The 26,012-nt window shown below is 42.3% G+C and overlaps 1 protein-coding gene across 1 annotated transcript in view; it reads left to right on the top strand.

Moving 5' to 3' along the window:
- Positions 1–26,012, top strand: part of LOC132885114 (membrane-associated guanylate kinase, WW and PDZ domain-containing protein 3) — a 301,407-nt gene that overhangs the window by 221,724 nt on the left and 53,671 nt on the right. The window contains exons 4-5 of the mRNA XM_060919435.1: positions 3,892–4,098; positions 18,949–19,147. Of these exons, the coding sequence (XP_060775418.1) occupies positions 3,892–4,098; positions 18,949–19,147 (406 nt within the window). The remainder of the gene's footprint in view (positions 1–3,891; positions 4,099–18,948; positions 19,148–26,012) is intronic.

The raw sequence follows: 26,012 nt of genomic DNA, 5'->3' as shown, positions 1-26,012 counted from the left end.
GTTTGGGAACTGAGGAGACCAATTGCTGTAGATCTGAAAGAGAAATGTTGTCCCGTTCTTTTCTGATATACAATTTCAGCTGCTCAACAGTTTGGGGTCTCCTTTGTTGTATTTTGCACTTCACAATGCGCCAAATGTTTTAACTGGGAGACAGGTCTGGACTGCAGCAGGCCAGTTTAGCACTCGGACTCTTTTACTACGGAGCCATGCAGTTGTAATATGTGCAGAAAGCGGTTTGTTGTTATCTTGCTGAAAGAAGGAAGGCCTTCCCTGAAAAAGATTTAATCTGGATGGCAGCATATTGCTCTGAAACATGTATATATCATTCAGCATTAATGAAGCCTTCCCAGATGTACAAGCTACCCATGTCATGTGCACCAATGCCCCCTCATACCATCACAGATGCTGCTTTTGAACTGTGCACTGATAACATGGCCCCTCTCCTCCTTAGCCTGGAGGACGTGGTGTCCGTGATTTCTAAAAAGAATTTCTATTTTTGATTTGTCAGACCTTGGGACAGTTTTCCACTTCGCCTCAGTCCATCATAAAAGAGCTCGGGCCCAGAGAAGGGGGTGGGGTTTCGGGATATTGTTTATATCTGGTTTTAACTTGCATTTGTGGAGGCAGTAATGAAGTGTTTTCACAGACGATGGTTTTCTGAAGTGTTCCTGAGCCCATACAGTGATTTCCACTACAGACACGCGTCTGCTTTTAATGCAGTGTCTCCTAAGGGCCTGAAGATCACAGGCATCCAGTGTCAGTTTTCAGCCTTGTCTCTTGCATACAGAGATTTCTCCAGATTCTTTAATGATATTATGGACCATAGATGATGTGATCCACAAATTCTTTGTGGTTTTACATTGAGGACCGTTATTCTTAAATTGTTGTGCTGTTTGCCCATGCAGTCTTTCACAGAGCGGTGAACCCTGCCCCATCTTTACTTCTGAGAGACTCCGCCTCTCTGGGATGCTCTTTTTATACCCAATCATCTTACTGACCTGTTGCCAATTAACCAAATTATTATTATTTTTTACCATTATGAAACTTTTTCAGTCTTTTGTTGCCCCGTCCCAACTTTTTTTGAAACTTGTTGCTGATATCAAATTCAAAATGAGCATATATTTTTTCAAAAAACAATAAAATTTCTCAGTTTCAACATTTGATATGTTGTCTTTGTACTATTTTCAAAGAAATATAGAGTTTCCATGATTTGCAAATTGTCTCATTCTGTTTTTATTCATGCTTTACACAGCGTCCCAACTTTTTTGGAATTGGGGTTTTATATATATATATATATATATATATATATATATATATATATATATATATATATATATATATATATATAAAACTAGAAGATTCAAGGTTTCTAGTGGTGTTACTTGAATGTTTCTAGCACAAAAACTCACGGAGCTTTAGATGTGTGTTTACTAACAGTCCTAAAAGTCCCCTGTGGGGGTCGGCGACCTGAGAGTGTAGAAAAGGGTGCCTAAGGCATTTGCACAGTACTGTACTTCTTGGATCAGCATGACTTTAAGCAATGCTCATGAAGAGGAGAAGCTCCTCATCAAGAAGCATGTCACAGTCACAGTAGGGGCCAAATGTCCAGCCTGTCTGTAGTCTAAGGTGAAAAGGGTCACTACCCAGTATACCAGTCTCATAGACAGGGCAGCTCCTTGCGCTTTCCCTACATGGCCAATGAACAGTTCAAAAAAGTTCAGATAAAATTTCTGTCATCTAATAGTCCCAAGCTGCTACACAAATCACTCCAAGGTTTATTTACAAGGTGAGAAGAAAGGGAACAAATGCCACTATGTCAATGGGATTTATATTATATACTGAGTTTTATCAGTCTCTGTGATTTTGCTAGAGGTAGAAAAAGGCATTTCTGTTCTTTTTTATTCAGATTGTCATCTGGGTAATGATCAGCTGTTAATTATTCTCAGTGCTTCTCTCATGCTGGTTCATACTCTTAAGTTAATTAAGAATTAACACTAATGAGCAGTTTTGGAATTATGATGTAGTGGATAAGCTAGGAAATGTGGGCAGTTTGATAAATCTCTATTTAGGTGTGTGATATTTTAATTCTCTGATAAGTCACATAAGCTCTTTTCTTCAGCTAGGAGTTCTCTGAGAATGTCATTTATTTATTTAGCACATCATCTTATCGTTCTTTGTGGACAGGGAAATAACCTTCCTACAATTTAATCCCGATGTCAATAACGTCAAGAAAACGCTGAGATTCGGCTTCCCTCATAGTCACATTATTCAGCTCACTGTAGCTCAGCTTTGACAAATGATGCCACAAATGCACTCTGACACTGAGTTGTGCTCATACCTTCATAACAGTCATACACTGAGAAATTGTTTGTTCGGTGATTAAAAACTGTTCATGGATAAATATGGCACACATTAGCAAACTGATTAACCTAGCTGTGAATGTCCTGTTTTGACTTTCTCTTGCATTAAATAAAAAAGTGCCCTCAGAAGTGTTATAGTCCCAGTGCACATTCAGAAAGAGGTGAATTGATTTACTGACAGTAATTACATAGTGTTAAAAAAGCTTATTCTCGTGTGTGCTCCATTTCCATTCTCTAATTATGTTCCTTGTGTGGTTTGAAGTGAATGCCTGTATGTAGGTAATGATTACATGGTTTACTGTTGCAGAAAAAAAAGAATATTTGACGTTAACCTAATGTTTTCTGCATTTTAATCAAGAGGTTTTTATTTTATGTATTATTATTATTATTATTAAGTCAGCAAACAAATAGAAACAATAAATCCTGATGATTTAAATTAGTCTTTGTGTAACTGATGAAGATTAAATCATTGATTTAGACATATTTTTTCCCCTTTTGCATGGATACAATCATACTGAGTGATTTAATTGTCATGGAGAGAGAGAGAGAGAGAGAGAGGTTAATGAAAGTATACACACAATCCCACACATACATGCATGCACACCACACACACCCACACCAGTGTATTAGAAAATCATTTAGGCACATTATAAAACACACTGATTAGATGCTGCATTATAGGTGCTGAATATGAATGAACTGTTTTCACATTCAAATAAAACCTGGAGGACGGGGTTCATTACTGAATCCATTGGAGAGTGTAATTGCTACGAGAGTGCCACCAAAATGAGAATGTTTGATGTGTCAATCTACACAATATATTGTCCTTTCCAAAATCATTGTCTAAAATGATAGCGCTAGAACCAGGCAGAGACAAAGGAGCGTTCCTTCAGGTCTGTTATTCATTTCACTTCACCATAACCTGAAAACTCTGCTTTCTGATCTGAGTGATCATTCATTTATAACTAAGCTGCTCTTGATTCAGTCCCTCTGTCATCTATTCAACTGTTCGCTCCTATGTTGATCTCCATGACCATGTCTTTGACCAACAGCGCTGTGCATTTACAGAGATCGTGGCTTCTTTCAGTTCTGTAATATAAAGGTTAGATGCCATAATCTGGAGCAAGTTGTTTTTATTTGGTGGTTTTCCAAGTACACAAGTCTCAGTGGTTGTAATTTAAACTTAGTATAACCTACAGCCTTGGGCTTATGAGTGTATAAGACAGAACACTCCATCAATGCCTTTTTAGTTGAAGAAAGGTGACTCCGTGTCATAACTATTACTGGAACAGCATGTTTTTTTTTTTTTTTAACAGTCATGCTTCCAGAAAGCAACTACAATTATACCCAACACAATTTCAGCTGTGCTTTAGTAACTTTTTTTTCCCACAAAGCTCATCAACTAAGTCAGGTTTTTGGTTTGTTCTTAATTTATGCTAATAATTTTAGTTTCACTGTGATGAAAATTGCAAGCTTGTTAGAATAATCTCAGTAATGATGGCTAAAGCAGATTGTGTTGTGCTTTTCAAAGGAAACTACTATGGTACTCCCAAACCCCCTGCAGAGCCCAACTTGGTTCAGCCTGATCTGGTCGACCAGGTGTTATTTGAGGAAGAATTTGGCACAGAAGTCCAACGCAAGCGCACCACCTCCGTCAGTAAGATGGATCGTAATGACAGCGTTGTCCCTGAGGAGGAGGACGATGAGGAGCGGCCAGCGCTGCCAAACGGCCTTCCAGGTGTGTGTGTGTGTGTGTGTGTGTTGACAACCACAGTCTCAACCACAAAGCTATTTTGACCTCAGACATTGTAGAATATTAATATAACATAACATTTTTTCTGTTGTTGTTGAGCTATAATAACCAACAGGTACTAAATTTTAATTTACACCATGATAACCTTGATCTGAATTAAAGGAATACCCTAACAATTAAAAAAATCCAAAGCATTTTATATTCATTGTGGTCAGCATTTAATTTTTGTTTTGCTTTATTTTTGTCAAATGCTTTTTGTACAAAAATGACCTTCGATATATATTTCTACAAGACATGTTTCAGATCATGCACAATCACAAGAATTAAAGCATGAACTAGACAAGTGCATTTCTGGAAGAAAGTGCGAGTGTGATTGTTCTGCTGCAGCACAAAAAAAATGTGTGCAGCTCATGATAGATGGGTGTGTGTGTTTCCTGAGTTAGTCTAAGTGATGAAATGAAGTTTGATGGCTGTTGGGGGAATCATGACTGAGCAAGAGAGCTTGGCTTCTGATGGGCAGTGTATTCCTGTGGGGCCAAAAATGCATTGCTGCCAATGGGAGAAAAAAGGATGGATGAAAAGCAAGAAAAAGATGAGTGTGGGTCATAGCTTATTTCATGTATCTGTTGGGTGATTTGTTCATATGTTTGATGGCTCTCTGATGAAGTATGGCTGAGCAGGAAGACTTTGATTCCAAAACTCTATGTATTCCTACGGGGCAAAATAAAAGGACAGAAAAGAAGAGAACAAGTCCGTCTTTCCAAAAAAAGCTGTCTACAAGCACTCTATTCTGGCACAGACGGATGAGTTGAAGGTGGTTTGGGGTCAGCGTCTCAAAAACTGTGAGAGAAGAAGCACGGTAAATGTGGTATGACCAATAAGAATAGTGTACTTGCTTTGCAATCATGCTAATTAATTTATATTTCGACCATTTTGTCATGGTCAGAGTGATGATCAGGCATGATGGCCCCTCCCTGGAGCAGCAGGCATTATGTCAGTCTTTGGCAGAGGACCATGGACACACTCATTCACAGCTAGGGGAGTAGCCAGTACACCTACTGGCATGTTTTTATGAAGTGGGAGGAAACCTGCAAAGTCCTCGTAGACACTCCACACTCAGATAATACAGCATACCCAGAGCAGTTGGGGGTTAGGTACCTTGCTCAAGGGCACTTCAGCCATTCCTGCTGGTCCAGGGAATTGAACTGGCAGCCTTTTGGTCCCAAAGCTACTTCTCTCACCATAGCATTCCCCATTCCCAAGCTCAAGTTTCAAGTATTTTCATGTGCACAAGTACAGCATACAAAATTCTTACTTGCCTTTCACAATAGACACAACATAAATGATCTATATGTGTGGTGAGATAGCATAGTATTAAGATCATAGGTGATAGGAAAAGTTCCTTTTTTCCAATTAGTCCAATGAGTTTAATGTACTTTCCCAAAATATCTGAAGTAGCTCAACAGCTTTTGTAGTTATTGTAGCTGTAATCCCTGGGTTGCTTAATCCCTTGGCTCCAGCACAGATTTCAACTTGCTTTCACTTGTAAACAAACATGCCTGATGATGAGCTGAACAGTTTTCCCATATGAATGTTTTCCACATGCATATGAACCAAAGGCAAGATTTAGAAACTTCCAAGGGCAGAAATCCTTGAAAGTGTTTTCCAAAAAATGAAAATGTTCATGCTGCTCTGTTTGATGGAAGTCATCGAGAGCAAAATGGTCACTGCAGAAAAGCATATCCAGTGTCCCGAAAGTTCAGTGTGTGTCAATGACTCTCAGTTAAAAAAAAAAAGCCACAAAAACTAACCATCAAGAGGACATGCCTATGTTCAAGACAATTCAGGACATCATTTTTTAAAATCTTTTTTAGATTTATTCTGAACATTGACAAGCACAGTGTTGATTCATTTTAGCTTTCATGTCAGATCCACATGTCTGTGTTCCAACTGCAGGAGAAAAAGCTGAAATGCAGAAAGTCATAACAGTGCATATATTAATGCATACATTTATAAATCACTGAAAATATGTCCAGTTGTTCTGATATATATATATAATATTCTATCCACATTCACTGGATATGAGCAATCGCACGCTCTGATTGGCTACTCTACTACAAGGCTATCAACTCATACTGTATACCGTGAGTAGAGAAAAAAAAATAGTGGCGCATGTTCCAGAACCAACTGAGGACGAAATAAAAACTCTACTTGAAAACAAAACCTCAAAAAAAGCAACAAAATATGGAATAAAAGTATCTGATAGTAAGAACATTCCTTTTTTATTTTTCAAGAATGATTATAAAGCATTTTCCACAAACTGCTACTGTCATTTCGCCAGTTTGTTTACATTCTAAGCAGAAATTATTTTGTTGGATGTTTTGGATAAAGTTTTTATTTATTAAATTTGCAAAAAATAAAAATACTCTATTTCTCAAAATCCAGTGAACGTGGATAGAATAAAACAGTTATTCCATTCAATCTCGTCGTACATGGCTTACAGCCAACTTGGTGTTACGCACGTCATCAGCTATCAGCTCATGTATGACTCGATTTTGTGGAATAACATACACACACACACACACACACACATATATATATATATATATATATATATATATATATATATACATATATATATATATATATATATATATATATATACACACACACACACACACACACACACACACACACACAGAGTGGTGCTTGAAAGTTTGTGATCCCTTTAGAATTTTCTATATTTCTGCATAAATATGACCTAAAACATCATCAGATTTTCACACAAGTCCTAAAAGTAGATAAAGAGAACCCAGTTAAACAAATGAGACAAAAATATTATACTTGGTCATTTATTTATTGAGGAAAATGATCCAATATTACATATCTGTCAGTGGCAAAAGTATGTGAACCTTTGCTTTCAGTATCTGGTGTGACCCCCTTGTGCAGCAATAACTGCAACTAAACGTTTCCGGTAACTGTTGATCAGTCCTGCACACTGGCTTGAAGGAATTTTAGCCCATTCCTCCATACAGAACAGCTTCAACTCTGGGATGTTGGTGGGTGAACTGCTCGCTTCAGGTCCTTCCACAACATTTTGATTGGATTAAGGTCAGGACTTTGACTTGGCCATTCCAAAACATTAACTTTATTCTTCTTTAACTATTCTTTGGTAGAACAACTTGTGTGCTTAGGCTCGTTGTCTTGCTGCATGACCCACCTTCTCTTGAGATTCAGTTCATGGACAGATGTCCTGACATTTTCCTTTAGAATTCACTGGTATAATTCAGAATTCATTGTTCCATCAATGATTGCAAGCCGTCCAGTTGCAGCAAAACAGGCCCAAACCATGATACTACCACCACCATGTTTCACAGATGGGATAATATTCTTATGCTGGAATGCAGTGTTTTCCTTTCTCCAAACATAACGCTTCTCATTTAAACCAAAAAGTTCTATTTTGGTCTCATCTGTCCACAAAACATTTTTCCAATAGCCTTCTGGCTTGTCCACATGATCTTTAGCAAACTGCAGACGAGCAGCAATGTTCTTTTTGGAGAGCAGTGGCTTTCTCCTTGCAACCCTGCCATGCACACCACTGTTGTTCGGTGTTCTCCTGATGGTGGACTCATGAACTTTAACATTAACGTAACTCACGCAGTAGTGGAGCATATCAACACCACTATTGACAGTGTTACCACAGAAAAACAGATCACCACATACCCCAATCAGAAGCCTTGGATGAACAGGGAAGTGCGGCTCCTGCTGAAAGCACGTAACAACGCGTTCAGATCGGGAGATGCACTCACCTACAGTACATCCAGAGTAGAACTGAAGAGGGGCATCAAGAAGGCCAAGCACGAACACAAGCTCAAGGTGGAGGAACACTTTGCGAACAACGACCCCCGGCACATGCGGGAGGGCATCCAGGCCATCACAGATTACAAGAACAGCAACACCTCATCAGCTACCATAGATGTGTCCTTCTTAAACGAGCTCAATGACTTCTATGCCCGTTTCAATAAGGACAACAAAGAAAAGGCCATAAAGATCACACCTGTTAACCCTCAGCTATTCATTCTCTCACACACAGACGTCCAAAACGCACTGAGTTGCATCAACGCACGCAAGGCTGTGGGCCCTGATGGTATTCCAGGACGTGTGCTCAGAGCTTGTGCTGAGCAGCTTTCAGGAGTATTCACGGACATCTTCGACCTGTCCCTGGCCCAAGCAGTAGTACCGGCGTGCTTTAAATCAACATCCATTGTGCCAGTGCCGAAACACTCCTCCCCAAAGTGCCTAAATGACTACCGCCCAGTGGCACTTACTCCTATAGTGATGAAGTGCTTCGAACGACTGGTCCTGGCACACCTCAAAGACTGTCTGCCCCCCACACACGACCCACACCAATACGCCTACCGCAGTAACAGGAGTACAGAGGATGCAGTCTCCACAGCGCTGCACTGTGTACTCTCACACCTGGACAGTAAGAACACTTATGCAAGAATGCTGTTTGTGGACTTCAGCTCAGCATTCAACACTGTCATCCCGGCCAAGCTAATCACAAAACTCACAGACCTTGGAATCAGCACCTCCCTCTGCAACTGGATCTTGGACTTTCTGACCAACAGACCACAGCATGTTAGGTCAGACCACATCACATCCTCCACTCTCACACTCAGCACAGGAACTCCGCAAGGATGTGTGATGAGCCCCTTCATCTTCTCCCTCTTCACCCACGACTGCAGACCTATGTATGGATCCAACTCCATCATAAAGTTTGCAGACGACACCACAGTGATCGGACTAATCAGCAACAACGACGAGCCGGCGTACAGGTCAGAGGTTAAACACCTTGCTGCTTGGTGTGCGGACAACAACCTGCTCCTTAACACCAGCAAAACAAAAGAAATCATCGTGGACTTCAGGAAGGAGAAGGGAGGCACCCACACCCCCCTCCACATCAACGGCATGGAGGTGGAACGTGTCTCCAGCTTCAAATTCCTGGGGACCCACATCTCAGAGAACCTGACCTGGTCTACCAATACCTCCCACCTCATCAAGAAGGCCCATCAGCGTCTCTTCTTCCTAAGAACACTGAAGAGAAACCACCTGTCTGCTGTCATCCTGGGCAACTTCTACCGCTGCGCAGTAGAGAGTATCCTGACTAACTGTGTTACAGTGTGGTATGGAAACTGCTCTGCTGCTGACCGCAAAGCACTCCAGAGGGTGGTGAAAACTGCCCAACGCATTATAGGTGCTCCACTTCCGGACATTGAGGGAGTCTACAAGAAGAGATGCGTGTGCCGGGCACGTAGCATCCTCAGAGACTCTTCCCACCCAGCCAATAGACTCTTTCAGCTCCTCCTGTCCAGGAGGTGATTCAGGAGTCTGCAGACCAAAAGAAGCAGATACAGGAACAGCTTCTTCCCCACAGCCATCACCCTACTGAATTCTGCCAGCAGATGATCTCACACCCTCCCTCCTACCTGTGTTGACTCTTGTTGCACTTGATAACTGCACATCTGGTTCCATAGTTGTACATATTCATCAATATTCTCTACTGTTGGATCTATTTACACAGCCAGTCTTGCATGTGTGTGTATATATATGTATATGCTTACATCCACACTTAAGTTTAGGTGTGCATGTATAGGTGTATATATGTATGTATATGTGTATATTCTGAATGCCTATTTAACTCCTTTTATATTCACAAGACATCTGCATAGCAAGTTAGCTACTTCTGTATATAGCCTTAAGGATAATTATAATTATAACCACCCTTTTTTATAGCCCTACCTGTAGTTACTTCTCCCTTAACTACCATACATATACTGCACAGAACTATTGAACATCCTATTTATTTATCTAAACATTCTCTACTCACTATAACCATCTCATTTGCACTAGCTGTACATAACTGCATTCATCTGTACATATTGCTTATCTGTACATACTGTATTATACTGCACTTCTGCTATTTGCACTTCTGATTAGATGCTAACTGCATTTCGTTACCCTGTATTTATACTGAGTAATGACAATAAAGTTGAATCTAATCTAACCTAATCTAATTAGCCAATGTAAGAGAGGCCTTCAGTTGTTTAGAAGTTACCCTGGGGTCCTTTGTGACCTCGCCGACTATTACACGCCTTGCTCTTGGAGTGATCTTTGTTGGTCGACCACTCCTGGGGAGGGTAACGATGGTCTTGAATTTCCTCCATTTGTACACAATCTGTCTGGCTGTGGCTTGGTGGAGTCCAAACTCTTTAGAGATGGTTTTGTAACCTTTTCCAGCCTGATGAGCATCAACAACGCTTTTTCTGAGGTCCTCAGAAATCTCCTTTGTTCGTGCCATGATACACTTCCACAAACATGTGTTGTGAAGATCAGACTTTGATAGATCCCTGTTCTTTAAATAAAACAGGGTGCCCACTCACACCTGATTGTCGTCCCACTGATTGAAAACACCTGACTCTAATTTCACCTTCAAATTAACTGCTAATCCTAGAGGTTCACGTACTTTTGCCACTCACAGATATGTAATATTGGATCATTTTCCTCAATAAATAAATGACCAAGTATAATAATTTTGTCTCATTTGTTTAACTGGGTTCTCTTTATCTACTTTTAGGACTTGTGTGAAAATCTGATAATGTTTTAGGTCATATTTATGCAGAAATATAGAAAATTCAAAAGGGTTCACAAACTTTCAAGCACCACTGTGTGTGTACAGTATATATATATATATATATATATATATATATATATATATATATATATATATAATCTGGCCCCTCATAAAAAGTGTAACTCATATCCCAACTGTTAGAGAATATCATGTTTTGGTACATTAAACAGTTTATAAAAAATTATTTTGCAGTCTTGTGTATATATACACGGTGGATGTCTTTGGATATTAAATTCCGAGATTCTTGTCCATTTGCCACAGTTGTAAAAAGTGGTTATTTGAGTTACTGCAGCCATCCTGTCAGCTCGAACTAGTCTGGCCATTCTCCTCTGACCTTTCTCATCAACAAAGCATTTCTGCTTGCTGGATGGATTTTTTTTTTGTAACAGTTTGCGTAAACTTTCGAGACTGAAATATTCAAGTGGCCCATCTGGCACCCAAATCACTGTGATCACATTTTTTCGCTGTTCAGCTGTTTGATATGAATAATAGCTGACGCTCTTAACGTGTACTGCATCTGCCACATGATTAGATGGTTGCATATTTGCATGAATGAGCAGTGGTACCAGTGTTCCTATTTTCCAACACGACAAACCAAAGAATTCTTTAGGAGGGTAGATTAAACTTTTTTTCTAAGAGTTCATATAGCAGAATCATGTGTTAGTAATGAAAGCAATGCCTTTATATCTGGTAAAATATTCAATTCACTGATATGATGAAGGACAAGTGGACACGGCGAGCTTCTTTATATAAAACCCTTTGGTGGCACATGATCACTGCATTGGGACAGAATGGTACAAGGTCAGAACTCAACACTGATTATGCATGCTCAGTTTTGCTCTTCCTCAAAAGCCAGTTCCCAAATTCACAGTGACAGGGTGGTTTACCTCGAAGTGATTATATTTCTAGTGACCTCAGTTAGTGATTTCAATAAGAGCTGTTCTGCACTATGATACCAGATCCTTCCTTTCCTTAAATAAGGCCGTTGTGCTGAGAAATGATTTGCTGATTCATCCTGATTTCATAAAAATCACAGACAAGTTGAATTGATTATTAGACAGTGAGATGTACCTGCCACTCAGACTAACAATCCTACGATAATTAGTCAGAATTAGTCGTGCCAGATGCACGCAATGTTTTTCAGGTAATCAGGAAATAACACTACACATTATATATGCATTTTTGTATATGGCTTATGGTCTATTATTTCATTGCATTTATATATCCAGGGTATAAATAACCCCAGGCTATAGAGAACTGCAAATAGAGAACTCTAGAGGTAGCGAGAGAGAGAGAGAGAGAGGGAGAAATCTATAAGGAGAATAGAAGAGAGCTGGCTATGAGAGCTGCTGAGCTGTATCCAGAGACAGTCTGTTTCCGTCCATCTTTGTCTGCTTTGATCCATTGCATACAGTGTGTTTTAATGGACACTCTAATGGAAGTCATCTTAATGGAAATCTATTGAAGTGGGTGAAAGAAAAAAAAAATCTGTAAAGTAGGCATTGTTGCCATGGTACCAAGCAGAATGCATGTGCTGCCTGTAGTAGGTTGAGCTCTCAAGTGTACTGCTATTGATTAATGTCTAAATCTCAGAGTGGCTGTGCATTTGCATAGTTATCTCTTGCAGTTCGGATTGGCTAATGCTCCAATCGAGGCCTTGGCTGATATCAATGAAGAGGATATAGCTGCTGAAGGTCCACTGAAGCAAATAATCCCTTCACTTGCGTAGAAAGAAATCAAATAAAAGTATTTTCTCCTTGGAGTAATTTAATGTCTTTTGGAGGCTTGTGACACTTTCACAATAGACGACGATGTGAGATTGTGAGGTTTCCATCAGCGGTTTGTGACCATAGATTTTGGTGGGGCATAAATTGCACCGTAGTCTCAAACAAAATGAAATTGAGAGGTTAACACACTTGACAGACTATTATCTAGTGCAATTTTAGAGTGATCCCATAATAGGCAGCTGAAAATCAGCAGCATACAGTAATCCAGAATCCAGTCTAATAATTCATTTTGAGTGGTTTTAGACATACCTTCAGTGTGTTCGAGGCAATAACAATTAACCAGGGTTGACAGGCTTCAGCAAAATGTTCAGTCCAACCAGCTCGAGAAAAAAAAACCCACAAGACCTGAAACTAGCCCATTTGAAAAGGAGGCCAAATTTCTCTTCCTGCATGGGGGAGCAAGTGTAGGGGAGAGCAGAGAAAGTTGGGACAAGTTTTCAGCTTTTGTAGATTGTGTGACATTCTTTGCAGGTAGCATCACATTCATATTGCATTCAGGAGTATTTACTATACCCTCTTACCACAACATTAGTTTCTCAGCTTGTCACATACCGGTATACTGGCCTTCAGGCTTCACTTTTTCTGTCATTATTTTTTGCAGGGAGACATGAGACAATATGTTGGGAGACTTGGGACAAAAATAAAACTCCTACTCCTGCGTGTTTAATTTTTATTTATTATCAAAACCTGTAACCTATGAACTGTATGAACACACAGTGCTGGTACAGCGAGAGAAAATGTCAATTTACCCAAAACCTGACGAGACAAAACAGCTCCATTCTCAAGAATGAATGAAATAAGCTTCATGTAGGTACACTTGCACATTTTAACAAACATTTTTAAGCAATTTAATATTTCTAAACGACAAGAAAAAATCTGTAACCTGAACCATTTAAAATCTCCCAATCTGGCCACTTTGGAAAAAAAAAAAACTGAAAATGTTTTCTTCTAGGGTGGCACGGTGGTGTAGTGGTTAGCGCTGTCGCCTCACAGCAAGAAGGTCCGGGTTCGAGGGCCACATGCAGAGTTTGTATGTTCTCCCTGTGTCTGCGTGGGTTTCCTCCGGGTGCTCCGGTTTCCCCCACAGTCCAAAGACATGCAGGCAGGGGCACCGCTAGAAATCTTGGGCCCTATGAAAGATTACAATTTAGGGCCCCCCCGGTAAAATTTTCAAGCTCAAGCAACTGAATTTGAAGTCTGTTTTTGGCTGGCACTTCTACTTTACTATGCATGTGATCAGCTACCTAGCAAGTTTAGGTGATACAATTATTTGGGATATGAACATTTTAAATGCAGAACTGTCAGAATTAGACTGAATAGACTGTTGCCTTAAAATGAAAATTCCATGATATATATGGAAGATATATATATATATATATTTTTTTTTTTTCCTTTTATGAGCAACTATTATTAGGCCACTCAGTAGCCTATGGAGTTCATTCAATCCAAATGTTTGTGTTGAGAGAAATTGCATGCATCACTGTATCAGTATGGATTTATAACATTCTGTATGCACATTATGGATACTCCAGAGCCCTCCAGCAAACATCATCAATAATCAGGATTACAAAATGTATTCCTTTGTTTCCTCCATTTATTGACTTATTGTATGTGATCAAATGTATGCCTTGATGAATAACTACACTAGTTTTTTGATACAATTACATAGTGCACTGCAAGAAATCCACTAAGTGTTTTTGGTTTCTTTTAGGCATCACACATTTATTAGAAAACACAGCAAATGTTCAAATATTCAAGTTAAATACTTACCAACAGTATCAATAAATCCACACATGAACAATAGCAATGATATCTATGACCACAGCTAATGTGCAAAATATTAAAGTTAAATACTTAACAATATCAACAAATCCACACATGAACAATGGCAAAACATCTAGACTTAATTATACAATAAAGATACCTATGAATAAAGGTGATTTTTTTTCACACACAGCGTGATATCCGGACTTCATAATTTATCACACCTGCTCCTGCTTAGCAACTTCTAGAATGTTCACCTCTGTTGTGCACATAGAAAAACTGACAGCTGCTCTAAGCTGCGCTAATAGCTCTGCGCATACACGGAGCTACACATTTCACGTGTCCAGCTCCCAGAATCAGACTGTACCATTAGTAAAAAGGGTGGAGGGGTGAAATGACAATATCATAAATAATTCAAGAAAAATCTCATCTCATTATCTGTAGCCGCTTTATCCTGTTCTACAGGGTCGCAGGCAAGCTGGAGCCTATCCCAGCTGACTACGGGCGAAAGGCGGGGTACACCCTGGACAAGTCGCCAGGTCATCACAGGGCCGACACATAGACACAGACAACCATTCACACTCACATTCACACCTACGGTCAATTTAGAGTCACCAGTTAATCTAACCTGCATGTCTTTGGACTGTGGGGGAAACTGGAGCACCCGGAGGAAACCCACGCGGACACGGGGAGAACATGCAAACTCCACACAGAAAGGCCCTCGCCGGCCCCGGGGCTCGAACCCGGACCTTCTTGCTGTGAGGCGACAGCGCTAACCACTACACCACCGTGCCACCCTAATTCAAGAAAAATGTTATAGCAAATCATAACCATGTATAATTTGCATATTTTAACAAATGAAATGAAATATTTTATTTCAAAAACTTGCACAAGGCAATACTATTAAAATAATATTAATATCCCGCACAGGCCCCCCTGTCAGTGCCAGGCCCTTAGAATCGTCCTAACTTCCCCCCCTAGCGGCGCCCCTGCATGCAGGTTAGGTTAACTGGTGACTCTAAATTGAGCGTAGGTGTGAATGTGAGTGTGAATGGTTGTCTGTGTCTGTGTGTCAGCCCTGTGATGACCTGGCGACTTGTCCAGGGTGTACCCCGCCTTTCGCCCATAGTCAGCTGGGATAGGCTCCAGCTTGCCTGCGACCCTGTAGAACAAGATAAACCGGCTAGAGATGATGAGATGAGATGTTTTCTTATGAATTTAAGTTTATTAAATAATATTATATATGGTAACTCTAGGGTACATACTTTAATTCTTAACAAATCCTGAATTCACCAGCAGACATTACACGACAGAATGGAGGTGGACTGCAAAGTGGAAAATACAAATTTTGGTTGATAAAAATATTTAACTGCACAAACCTTCCTGCAGTGTCCAGCTTCATGGCTCCAAAGGAAATAGGTTAATCTACAGGGCAAAAATTTAACTTCTGATGTAATCTAAAACCTGATTGGTTGAAATTAATTGATAGGAATACAAACTGTCCCAAGTATCCCCCACTCCATGTCTCCCCACTCTCCCATACCATATGTATTTCTGATATACAGATATTATTCACTCCATCATTTGCTGTACATCATAGGTAAACTGTCTTCGCCTCTACTTTGCCATTTTGCAGAACTTTATTAGCTTTAATTACAATTATTTGCTATAAAACAAGAGCTTGTTGACTGCAGAGTATTTTAAAACTAGCCCAATCTGGCATTAACTGTTGTATGCACTCTTCTCCTCCACTGAAAATGTTCAGTGAGTGAGCAGCACAAATCTTGACTCTGTGGATCTCTATTAGCACTTGTTTCAGGTCCTCTTTTTGACCATTGGTGGAATAATAACTATGGAAGCTAAGTGTAGCAGTGTGCCCATTGCTCCCTGATTGCACAACATCTACAAATGTGAGTAAATGAATGGGAAATCAGTCACTCAAAAGAGGTAATTACCGGTAGTATCTCAACAAAACTGAAAATGTATGGAGTTGTGAATGATGATTGAACAGCTGATATAAATGCTGGGGTCCAACCTGCCCCTGTGGATGACCTGCCACTGGAGGTTTCCCACAGATGTGTGCACTGCATTGCTGGAGTTATTATTAATTTCAAGCCTTAGCATGCCAGCATTATTACTTATAATACTGTACATCTAACAGGCTTCTAAAGTAATTATAAAAAGCAACATTTATTTTAGGACATCATAAGCCAGAGGTTCCCTACTGCTGATCTTTAAGTCATTTGAGGCCGGAACAACACAGCAGTATTATGAATGAATAAATACTTAGAAATATGCATGTAACAACATACAGTCAGTGCGTTTACATGCACATAGAGAAAATCGAATTTCTGCCGTTGCTCGACTGAAATCGAAGTTCTAAATGCCATGGAAACACCTTAGTTAGGCTGAAATCGAACCGAACTTGATTTCTCGTAATCGAGCTACACAACCTAGATTATGCGATTTCTGCCGAGCTACTTAGTGCATGTAAACCCTATCGAGCTACGTAGTCGAGCTACTTACTTCAGCACTGCCCCTTCCGGAAGTGACGAGTGACGAGACCACAAGCGGGAAACACAACAGCCTCGGTCGGCATGACAACGGCATGAATCTTTTCTTTTTGTGGCATTGTTTGCACTGTTAAAATTTAGCTCACTTACTGTATCACCAAATACATCTGTACAGCTGTTGCATAGCTGTGAATTGTGTACATAAACAAGTCATTGTATTTGTGTGTGTGTGTGTATGTGTATATATATATATATATATATATATATATATATATATATATATATATGTCCAACATCTGAAGAATGTCAATAAAAACAAAACAATTGAACTTTTTGTGTGTTTATTAAGACATAAGTTAAATTGTAAGCAAAAAAAATATTTTTTTGTAAGCAAAAAATGGACTTTAGAAAAATATACAATTGTGCAAAATAAGTTGTCTTACAAAACAGTGGTCTGCGCAGGACAGTTTGTAGCCATACAGTCTGTTAGAGCAAGCCTAACAGCTTCAGCACGGAACTTGTGAACACGGAACTGCCAGTGTTGCCAGATTGGGCGGTTTTAAGTGCATTTTGGTGGATTTGAACATGTTTTGGGCTGGAAAACGTCAGCAGTATCTGGCAACACTGCTGATAACTTTGTTTATACGCTTGAATAGCTCTTCTTCATGACGACAACCGGAAGTGTACCAACACGATGGGGCGTGTAGCGCCACCTGTGGCTCGGGTGCACAATGTACCTCACACAATAGCTCGATTTCCTTGTGTGCATGTAGGATTGCATTTCTCTGGCACCCCTGCTGGGACCCTTAGCTCGATTACCGACAGTAGCTCGATTTGGATGTGCATGTAAACGCACTGAGTGGGACAATAACTCATGATACAAATTTATGGTCATTTAAATTGATGAAATAAAAAAAGAATTTTGATGATTATCAGAGGCGGCATGGTGGTGTAGTGGTTAGCACTGTCACCTCACAGCAAGAAGGTCCTGGGTTAGAGTCCAACAGCCGATGGGGGCCTTTCTGTGTGGAATTTGCATGTTATCCCCGTGTCTGCGTGGGTTTCCTCTGGGTGCTCTGGTTTCCCCCACAGTCCAAAGACATGCAGGTTAGGCTAATTGGTGGCTCTAAATTGATCGTAGGTGTGAATGTGAGTGTGAATGGTTGTGTGTCTGTGTGTCAGCCCTGTGATGACCTGGCGACTTGTCCAGGGCGTACCCCGCCTCTCGCCCATAGTCAGCTGGGATAGGCTCTAGCTTGTTCGCGACCCTGCACAGGATAAGCAGCTACAGATAATGGATGGAAGTCAAGCCATTTTTGCCCTGTTTTACTGAGGGGGACATTTGAATGACTTTATTATTCAGAATGACATAATGGTCTACCATGAGCTATTTATATTACTTTAAACCAGAGGGGTGTCAAACTCTGCCCAGACTGGGCCACATCAGCATGTTTATGAGCCTTTGCAGGGCCAAAATGTAAATATATTATTATTATTATTATTATTATTATTATTATTATTATTATCAATGAACACCAGTATCCCAGGCTCTTAAAGTACAATATGATGGTTTTTAGGAAAAAGAAGGGCTGAGAAAAACTATTCAACTATATGCACTATTTGGTGATAACATTTATTATACTGATTAAAGTTTTTAAAACTGTTAAACATGGGCTAGATGAGCAGATTAGAATAGTAAATTAACAAATTGGGGAAGTGGACTAAAACATATGGGCAGACAGCAAATAAATGCAGGCAGATGATAATAAAATGGCATCAAAGTGTAATATTTGTACATTCTGCAATATCTGATTTAAACAAGCATCAGAAATATTTTCCTTGGCTTTGGAATTTGCTTGCCATCTCTCTTCTTGCCAGTTCTATATCTCCTTGTCTCCCTGGCCATCTTCTAAATCCAGAAGAGATATCTCTGGCCTTGTCTATCTCTCTGTCTTAATATACAAATTACTTCCTGTCTCTCTGTAGTGCTTTGCATTGTGTCATGTATTTGTATCATGTGTCATGCATTGTGTCATAACACTCACTCTCTCTCTCTCTCTCTTTCTTTCTCTCTCAGAAGGAAGTGAGGAGTGGAGGAGGCCAGTGCCCAGCTACACTCAGTCCAACAGCAGCAGCAGTGTCACTCGAGGAGGTGGCAGCAGCAGCAGCGAGCTCGTTCGCACCTGGAGTTCTCTCTCCAGAGACGACAGCCTGGAACCCCTACCATACAACTGGGAGATGGCCTACACTGAAACGGGCATGGTCTACTTCATTGAGTGAGTCTGGGGGAAACACTGCGAAAAGCTGACTCAGATTTACTGTATAAGAGTGTGGTGTGTGGTGCAGCACCAGGACACCAGGGTCCCCAGTTCAATCCTGAGCTCAGGTTACCAAACTTTCCTTTTGAGATTGAAAGGACAAGGACGTTATTTTTTATTTCATTTTTGTGTCGGATATAGACTGAATCTGAGTTTGCTTTAGAGCTTTGTTCGAATGCCCTTGTTTGGATACCTTGTTATTTAACCAAAGGTTTAGGCTATGATTGAGCAATACCAGTAATGCTAGTGATGAAAATGTAATTGATCACAGTGAGGATTCTCCAACCATTCATGTCGTAATAGCCTAAATAGTGTACTGTGCACTGTAGTGAACAACTCTGATGGACACAATATAATATTGTGAAACAGTGACAAAAGGATAACATATTAAACACTAGTTTTGTTCCAGAATGCTGTTTTATATCACACTCTACGCTAGATCAAATATAACACATTCTACTTCTGATTAGCAATATAAGCTGAATATATTTCTAAATACATTCTACTTAGAACTAAGTCTCTTCACTCGACTGGTCACTGTCTGTTACAGTGATAGGGAAGTAATTCTGCCGTGCAAATGCAAGCTGCAGTATCTGCATATTGTGTCAGTGGTAAAAGACGGTCCAGTAGTGAATAGGTAATGTTACTGGACCGTCTTTTGCCACCAACACGATATACAGATACTGCAGTTTGCTTTTGCATGGCAAAATTATTAACTAACTCAGATTCAGATTACCAGTGCCAGATTAAACTGAATTCATTAGGCTTATGTCCATTTCACTATGGCACGTGTCAGGCACATCAAAGCATGCCATTCATTTTGTGAGAAAAACACACTAAGCGAGCATGGTTTTAGACATCTGTAGGCAGATTGACTGTATTAACTGGTGTTAAACGGGCTCCTCACCCAATATGATCTTTTCAGGCAGACAGCCAGTGCAAGGTTTAGAAGTAGCATAAATATCACTTCCATGTCATTTTAGTAAGTTTTCATTTTATTTTTCTTGAAGTAGAGAAGTCGAAGTATATTATTGGCAGAAAAGCCTGGGTCAAAGGGCAATGTTTTAAAATTATTTTTGGCTGCAAAAGCCGGTAGATTTTCCAAGGATGCTATACAGATATTACATCATATCCCATTTTTAGTGATGTGCTGATATATCTCCCTATAGCTTTTAGAAACTGCTCAGGGTGGTATTTCACAAGGCCCGGATTTGGGCAACCATGTTTGAATTTATTAGGAGCATAAGCATAAAGGTCCATTATACACTTGTGCTTTTGTGTTCTTTTTCAAGGAGGTTGTCTTTGATGAGAACAGTAGAGTAGCAGTCAGTGAGAGAGCAGCAGTAAATTTAGTCCACATTGTGGCCCAGATGTTCTCTAATGAACAGAGAGAGTGGTGTGTGCGCGCGCGCGCGTGTGTGCACATGCCTGCATGCGTGCAAGTACACGCACCTGGTTATAAATATTTCAGGATTTCCAACAAAGTCCCAAATTATCAAGCAGGTTAAAATCAGTGAGCTGTATTAGCAGGCCAGTGAATATCACACCGCAGTGTTTGGGCTTCAGCAGTGTTAATGAATTGCTTTATAAAATTTAAAAATGCTTGGCATTTCTGTAAATGTTAATAAATAACATAAATTATTTGAAATGTGCTGTAGAAGGGGTATATTTTGATGCATACAGTACATCTGCTCTCACTTTGATCACACCATAAGCACAAGCAGAAATTTGCTTGAGAGAGATTTGCATGACTGGCATCACAATACAATTCTCATGCAGAGGATTTGATAGGGTGTCGGAGGATTATAATAGTATCTGAAAAGTATGATAGTATGCAACAGGATTATATTATGTGAGAGGGGTATGATGGTATATGAGACGGTTATGATGGTATGTGACAGGAGTATGATAGTATGTGACAGGAATATGATAGTATATGAGAACAGGAATATGATAGTATATGAGAGGAGTGTGATAGTATGTGAGATGAGTATGATAGTATGTGGGATGAGTATGACACTATGTGAGATGAGTATGACAGTATGTGGGATGAGTATGATAGTATGTGACAGGAGCATGATAGTATGTGAGAGGATTGTGATAGTATATGAGAGGGGTATGATGGTATGTGGGATGAGTATGATATCATGTGAGAGGAGTGTGATTGCATGTGGGATGAGTATAATGGTGTGTGGGATGAGTATAATGGTGTGTGGGATGAGTATGATGGTATGTGGGATGAGTATGATGGTATGTGAGAGGAGTATGATAGTATGTGAGAGGGGGATGATTGCATGTGAGATGAGTATGTTTGTATGTGGGATGAGTAGGGTAGTATGTGATGGGGTGTAACTGTATGTGGGATGAGCATGATAGTATGTGAAATGGGTATGATTGTATGTGGGATGAGTATGATAGTATATGAGAGGAGTGTGATAGTATGTGTGATGAGTATAATAGTATGCAAGAGGTATATGATAGTATGTGTGATGAGTATAATAGTACATGATAGGGGTATGGTAGTGTTGCAATCGTTTAGGGTGGGTGGAGCACAGAAGCACGGCAGGCCAGAACTGAGTTCTCAAACTCTTTATTATAGCTTTTCAGCTTAAACTATTCACGTACACACACACACGCACACACAAGCCTCCTGGTTGGAGAGAGTCTCCTTCCTCTGCTCTCTCTCTCCTTTTTATAGGGCGTGGTCACTGGGGAAGACACACAAACACAGGTTAACTAACATCAGGTGTAGTGATTCTGCCACTTACCTTCCCTGACTCCGCCCTCCGTTCACAGACCAACGCTTGACCACGCCCCCGCTGCCACATACCCCCACCGCCCGACTCAGGCCGGGGAGCCATCCGGCCTGCAGCCAACTCCCCCCCCCATCCCTTGATGGGAGAGGAAATCTGCCACGACCATCTGCGCCCCCGGTCTGTGGATCACCTTGAACTTAAACGGCTGGAGTGCCAGATACCAACGGGTGATCCACGCATTGGCATCTTTCATGTGGTGGAGCCACTGGAGGGGCGTGTGGTCCGAACAGAGGGTGAAAGGGCATCCCAGTAGGTAGTAGTGGAGGGCAAGGACCGCCCACTTGATGGCAAGGCACTCCTTCTCTATAGTGCTGTAACAGCCTTCACACACCGACAGCTTCCTGCTGATGTACAGCACTGGGTGGTCCTCCCCCTCCACCTCCTGGGACAGAACGGCCCCCAGCCCCCTGTCCGACGCATCTGTCTGCAAAACAAAGGGGAGAGTGAAGTCAGGGGAGTGTAATAGTGGCCCCTCACACAGTGCAGCCTTTACCTCAGAGAAAGCCCGCTGGCATTGCTCCGTCCACTGGACCTGATCTGGTGCCCCCTTTTTAGTGAGATTAGTCAGCGGGCTGGTGACGTCTGAATAATTAGGTATAAACCTACGATAGTAGCCAGCCAGCCCCAGGAACTGTCTCACCCCCTTTTTTGGTCTTGGGCCTTGGGCAGGCTGCAATCGCTGCTGTCTTATTAATTTGGGGATGCACCTGCCCATTGCCCAAGTGGAAGCCCAGATACCGTACTTCCACCCGCCCAATCGCACACTTCTTCAGGTTGGCTGTAAGACCCGCTTGCCTCAGTGACCTAAGGATGGCCCTCAGGTGTTGTAAATGCCACAGCCAGTCATCTTATCTCATCTCATTATCTCTAGCCGCTTTATTCTGTTCTACAGGGTTGCAGGCAAGCTGGAGCCTATCCCAGCTGACTACGGGCGAAAGGCGGGGTACACCCTGGACAAGTCGCCAGGTCATCACAGGGCTGACACATAGACACAGACAACCATTCATACTCACATTCACACCTACGGTCAATTTAGAGTCACCAGTTAACCTAACCTGCATGTCTTTGGACTGTGGGGGAAACCGGAGCACCCGGAGGAAACCCACGCGGACACGGGGAGAACATGAAAACTCCACACAGAAAGGCCCTCGCTGGCCATGGGGCTCGAACCCGGACCTTCTTGCTGTGAAGTGACAGCGCTAACCACTACACCACCATGCCGCCGCGGCCAGTCATTACTATAAATAATAATGTCGTCGAGGTATGCGGCCGCATAGGTGGCATGGGGGCGGAGGACCCTATCCATAAGCCGCTGGAACGTAGCGGGCACCCCAAACAGCCCAAAAGGAAGTGTGACAAACTGGTGTAAGCCAAACGGTGTGGAAAAGGCCGTTTTCTCTCGGGATAATGGAGTCAAGGGGATCTGCCAATATCCCTTCGTCAAATCCAGTGTCGAATAAAAATGAGCCATGCCTAGTCGATCAAGCAACTCGTCAATACGAGGCATTGGGTACGCATCAAATTTAGACACCGCATTGACTTTTCTGTAGTCCACACAGAACCAGACCGACTCGTCGGCCTTGGGAACCAAAACCACCGGGCTGCTCCAGTCACTGTAGGACTCCTCGACGATGTCCATGTCGAGCATGGCCTCGAGTTCTTCCCGAACCACCTTTTTTTGTGTTCGGGCAGTCTGTAAGGGTGGCTGCGCACTACCACCCCCGGGGGCGTCTCAATGTGGTGTTCTATGAGGTGGGTGCGGCTGGGCAGGGGCGAGAATACATCAGAAAATTCTGTCTGCAACTGGGCAACCTCCGTGAGTTGGGTTGGAGAGAGGTGGTCTCCACAGGGGACCGGAGCGGTGGGCGATGTCAATTTTACTTTTTGAACCTCCAGCCCCAGCTCCACCGTCTCTGGAACCACCGACACCAACACCACGGGGACCTCCTCGTTCCAAAGTTTTAACAGATTGAGGTGGTAAATCTGTAATGCCCCACCCCTGTCCATTCGCCGCACCTCATAGTCGACGTCCCCGACTCGCCGTGTGACCTCAAAGGGTCCTTGCCACTTGGCAATCAATTTAGAGCTTGATGTGGGCAACAGCACGAGCACTTTATCTCCCGGTGCGAACTCCCTAAGGCGTGTGCCCCTGTCGTACAGGCGGATTTGCCGTTCTTGAGCCTGCCGCAAATTCTCCTGGGTTAGGTGTGTGAGTGTGTGGAGTTTTGCGCGCAGGTCAATAACATACTGAATTTCGTTTTTGCTTGGTGAAGGTCCCTCCTCCCAATTTTCCCGCAGCACATCTAGGATGCCACGCGGCTTACGCCCATATAATAATTCAAATGGGGAGAACCCCGTAGAGGCTTGTGGGACCTCTCGCACTGCGAAAAGCAGGGGCTCGAGCCATTTATCCCAGTAATGTGCGTCCTCGCTTACAAATTTTTTAATTATGTTTTTGAGGGTGCGATTAAACCGTTCGACTAAGCCGTCCGTTTGTGGGTGATAAATGCTGGTGCGGATCGGCTTGATTCCCAGTAACCCATACAGTTTACGCAGTGTGTGTGACATAAACATAGTGCCTTGATCAGTCAGAATCTCTTTGGGGATTCCGACTCGGGAGATGATGCAGAAGAGCCCTTCTGCAATACTACGTGTGGAGATATTGCAAAGTGGCACTACTTCCAGATATCGCGTTGCATAGTCCACCAGAACTAAAATACAGAAATACCCTCGTGTTGACCGATCTAATGGCCCGACGAGATCCATCCCAATTCTTTCGAACGGGGTCTCGATTAATGGTAGAGGGCACAAAGGCGCTTTTGGAATGGCTGCTGGATTTACTAACTGGCATTCGAAGCATGCCGTATACCACCTACGGACATTGCGGCGAATCCCTGGCCAATAGAACCGGGCCATTATTCGGGCTAGTGTCTTATCCTGCCCTAAGTGTCCAGCCATGGGATTAAAGTGAGCCGCCTGGAATATCAATTCCCGGTGGCTCTTTGGGATCAAAAGTTGTGCTATCGACTCCTTAGTCTGAGTGTCCTGCGTCACTTGGTATAATCTATCCCTCATAATGGAGAAATAGGGAAAGGACAGGGCGGCGTTTGGCTGGAGCATTTGACCATCGATTACTCTCACTTGGTCAAACACATGCCACAGAGTCTCCTCTCGTGACTGCTCTAATGGAAAATCCGCGAGGGATTCCCCGAGAGAGGGAGGAGGAGCCGGCGGCTCCTCGCTCTGACATGGTGATGACGTAGACGGCTCTGTGACAGTTGCTCCTGCCAATGCCACACCGGGACCTCCCCCCGCTAAACTACGGCAGGACCCACTCTTCACTAAATGAGTCATTAGCTCCCGAAATCCCGGCCAATCAGTCCCCAAAATTATCGAGTGAGTAAGGCAAGGATTAACTGCTGCCTTTACTCTAAATTTCTCCCCTCAAAATAGAATGTGGACCGACACTAAAGGGTAGTTGTGAACATCCCGGTGCACACACAACACCTTCACCAATTGCGCTCTTCCCAATGCCTCGTCTTGCACCAGGCTTTGGTGGATTGAGGTCTGATTACAGCCAGAGTCCACCAAAGCCTGATATGTATCCCCTTGGATACTCACCGGTATGCGATACGCTCCGGCCCGATCGAGGGCGGTCCCTGGCGCATCGGGGATCTGGACCACCGCGCCCACCTCCATCGCCGAGCACTGATGCTGGAGGTGCCCCGGCTCCCCGCAGCGCCAGCAAACCGGCACAGGCTCTCTCTCTCTCTGCACCGGTGTTTCGGAGCTCACTCACCTGAGGGGGGGGGGGAGACAGAGACATGGAAGCAGGAAACGGTAGGGCACCGCGGGTGGAGCCGGCCCCCGCCTCCGCGGTGGGGAAATGGGGTGAGGACAAGAAACAGAAGGGGGAGAGAGAGAGAAGAGAGGGGAGAAGAGGAGACACGTTGTCCTGCCGTCGGAACAGCCGCCATATGGTCCTCCGCCAGCTCGATGGCCTGATC

The sequence above is a fragment of the Neoarius graeffei genome, chromosome 4 (genome assembly GCF_027579695.1).
Source record: "Neoarius graeffei isolate fNeoGra1 chromosome 4, fNeoGra1.pri, whole genome shotgun sequence".
Lineage (NCBI taxonomy): Eukaryota > Metazoa > Chordata > Actinopteri > Siluriformes > Ariidae > Neoarius > Neoarius graeffei.
Note: the sequence above shows the minus strand (reverse complement) of the source record. Positions and strands in the feature narration are given on the sequence as shown.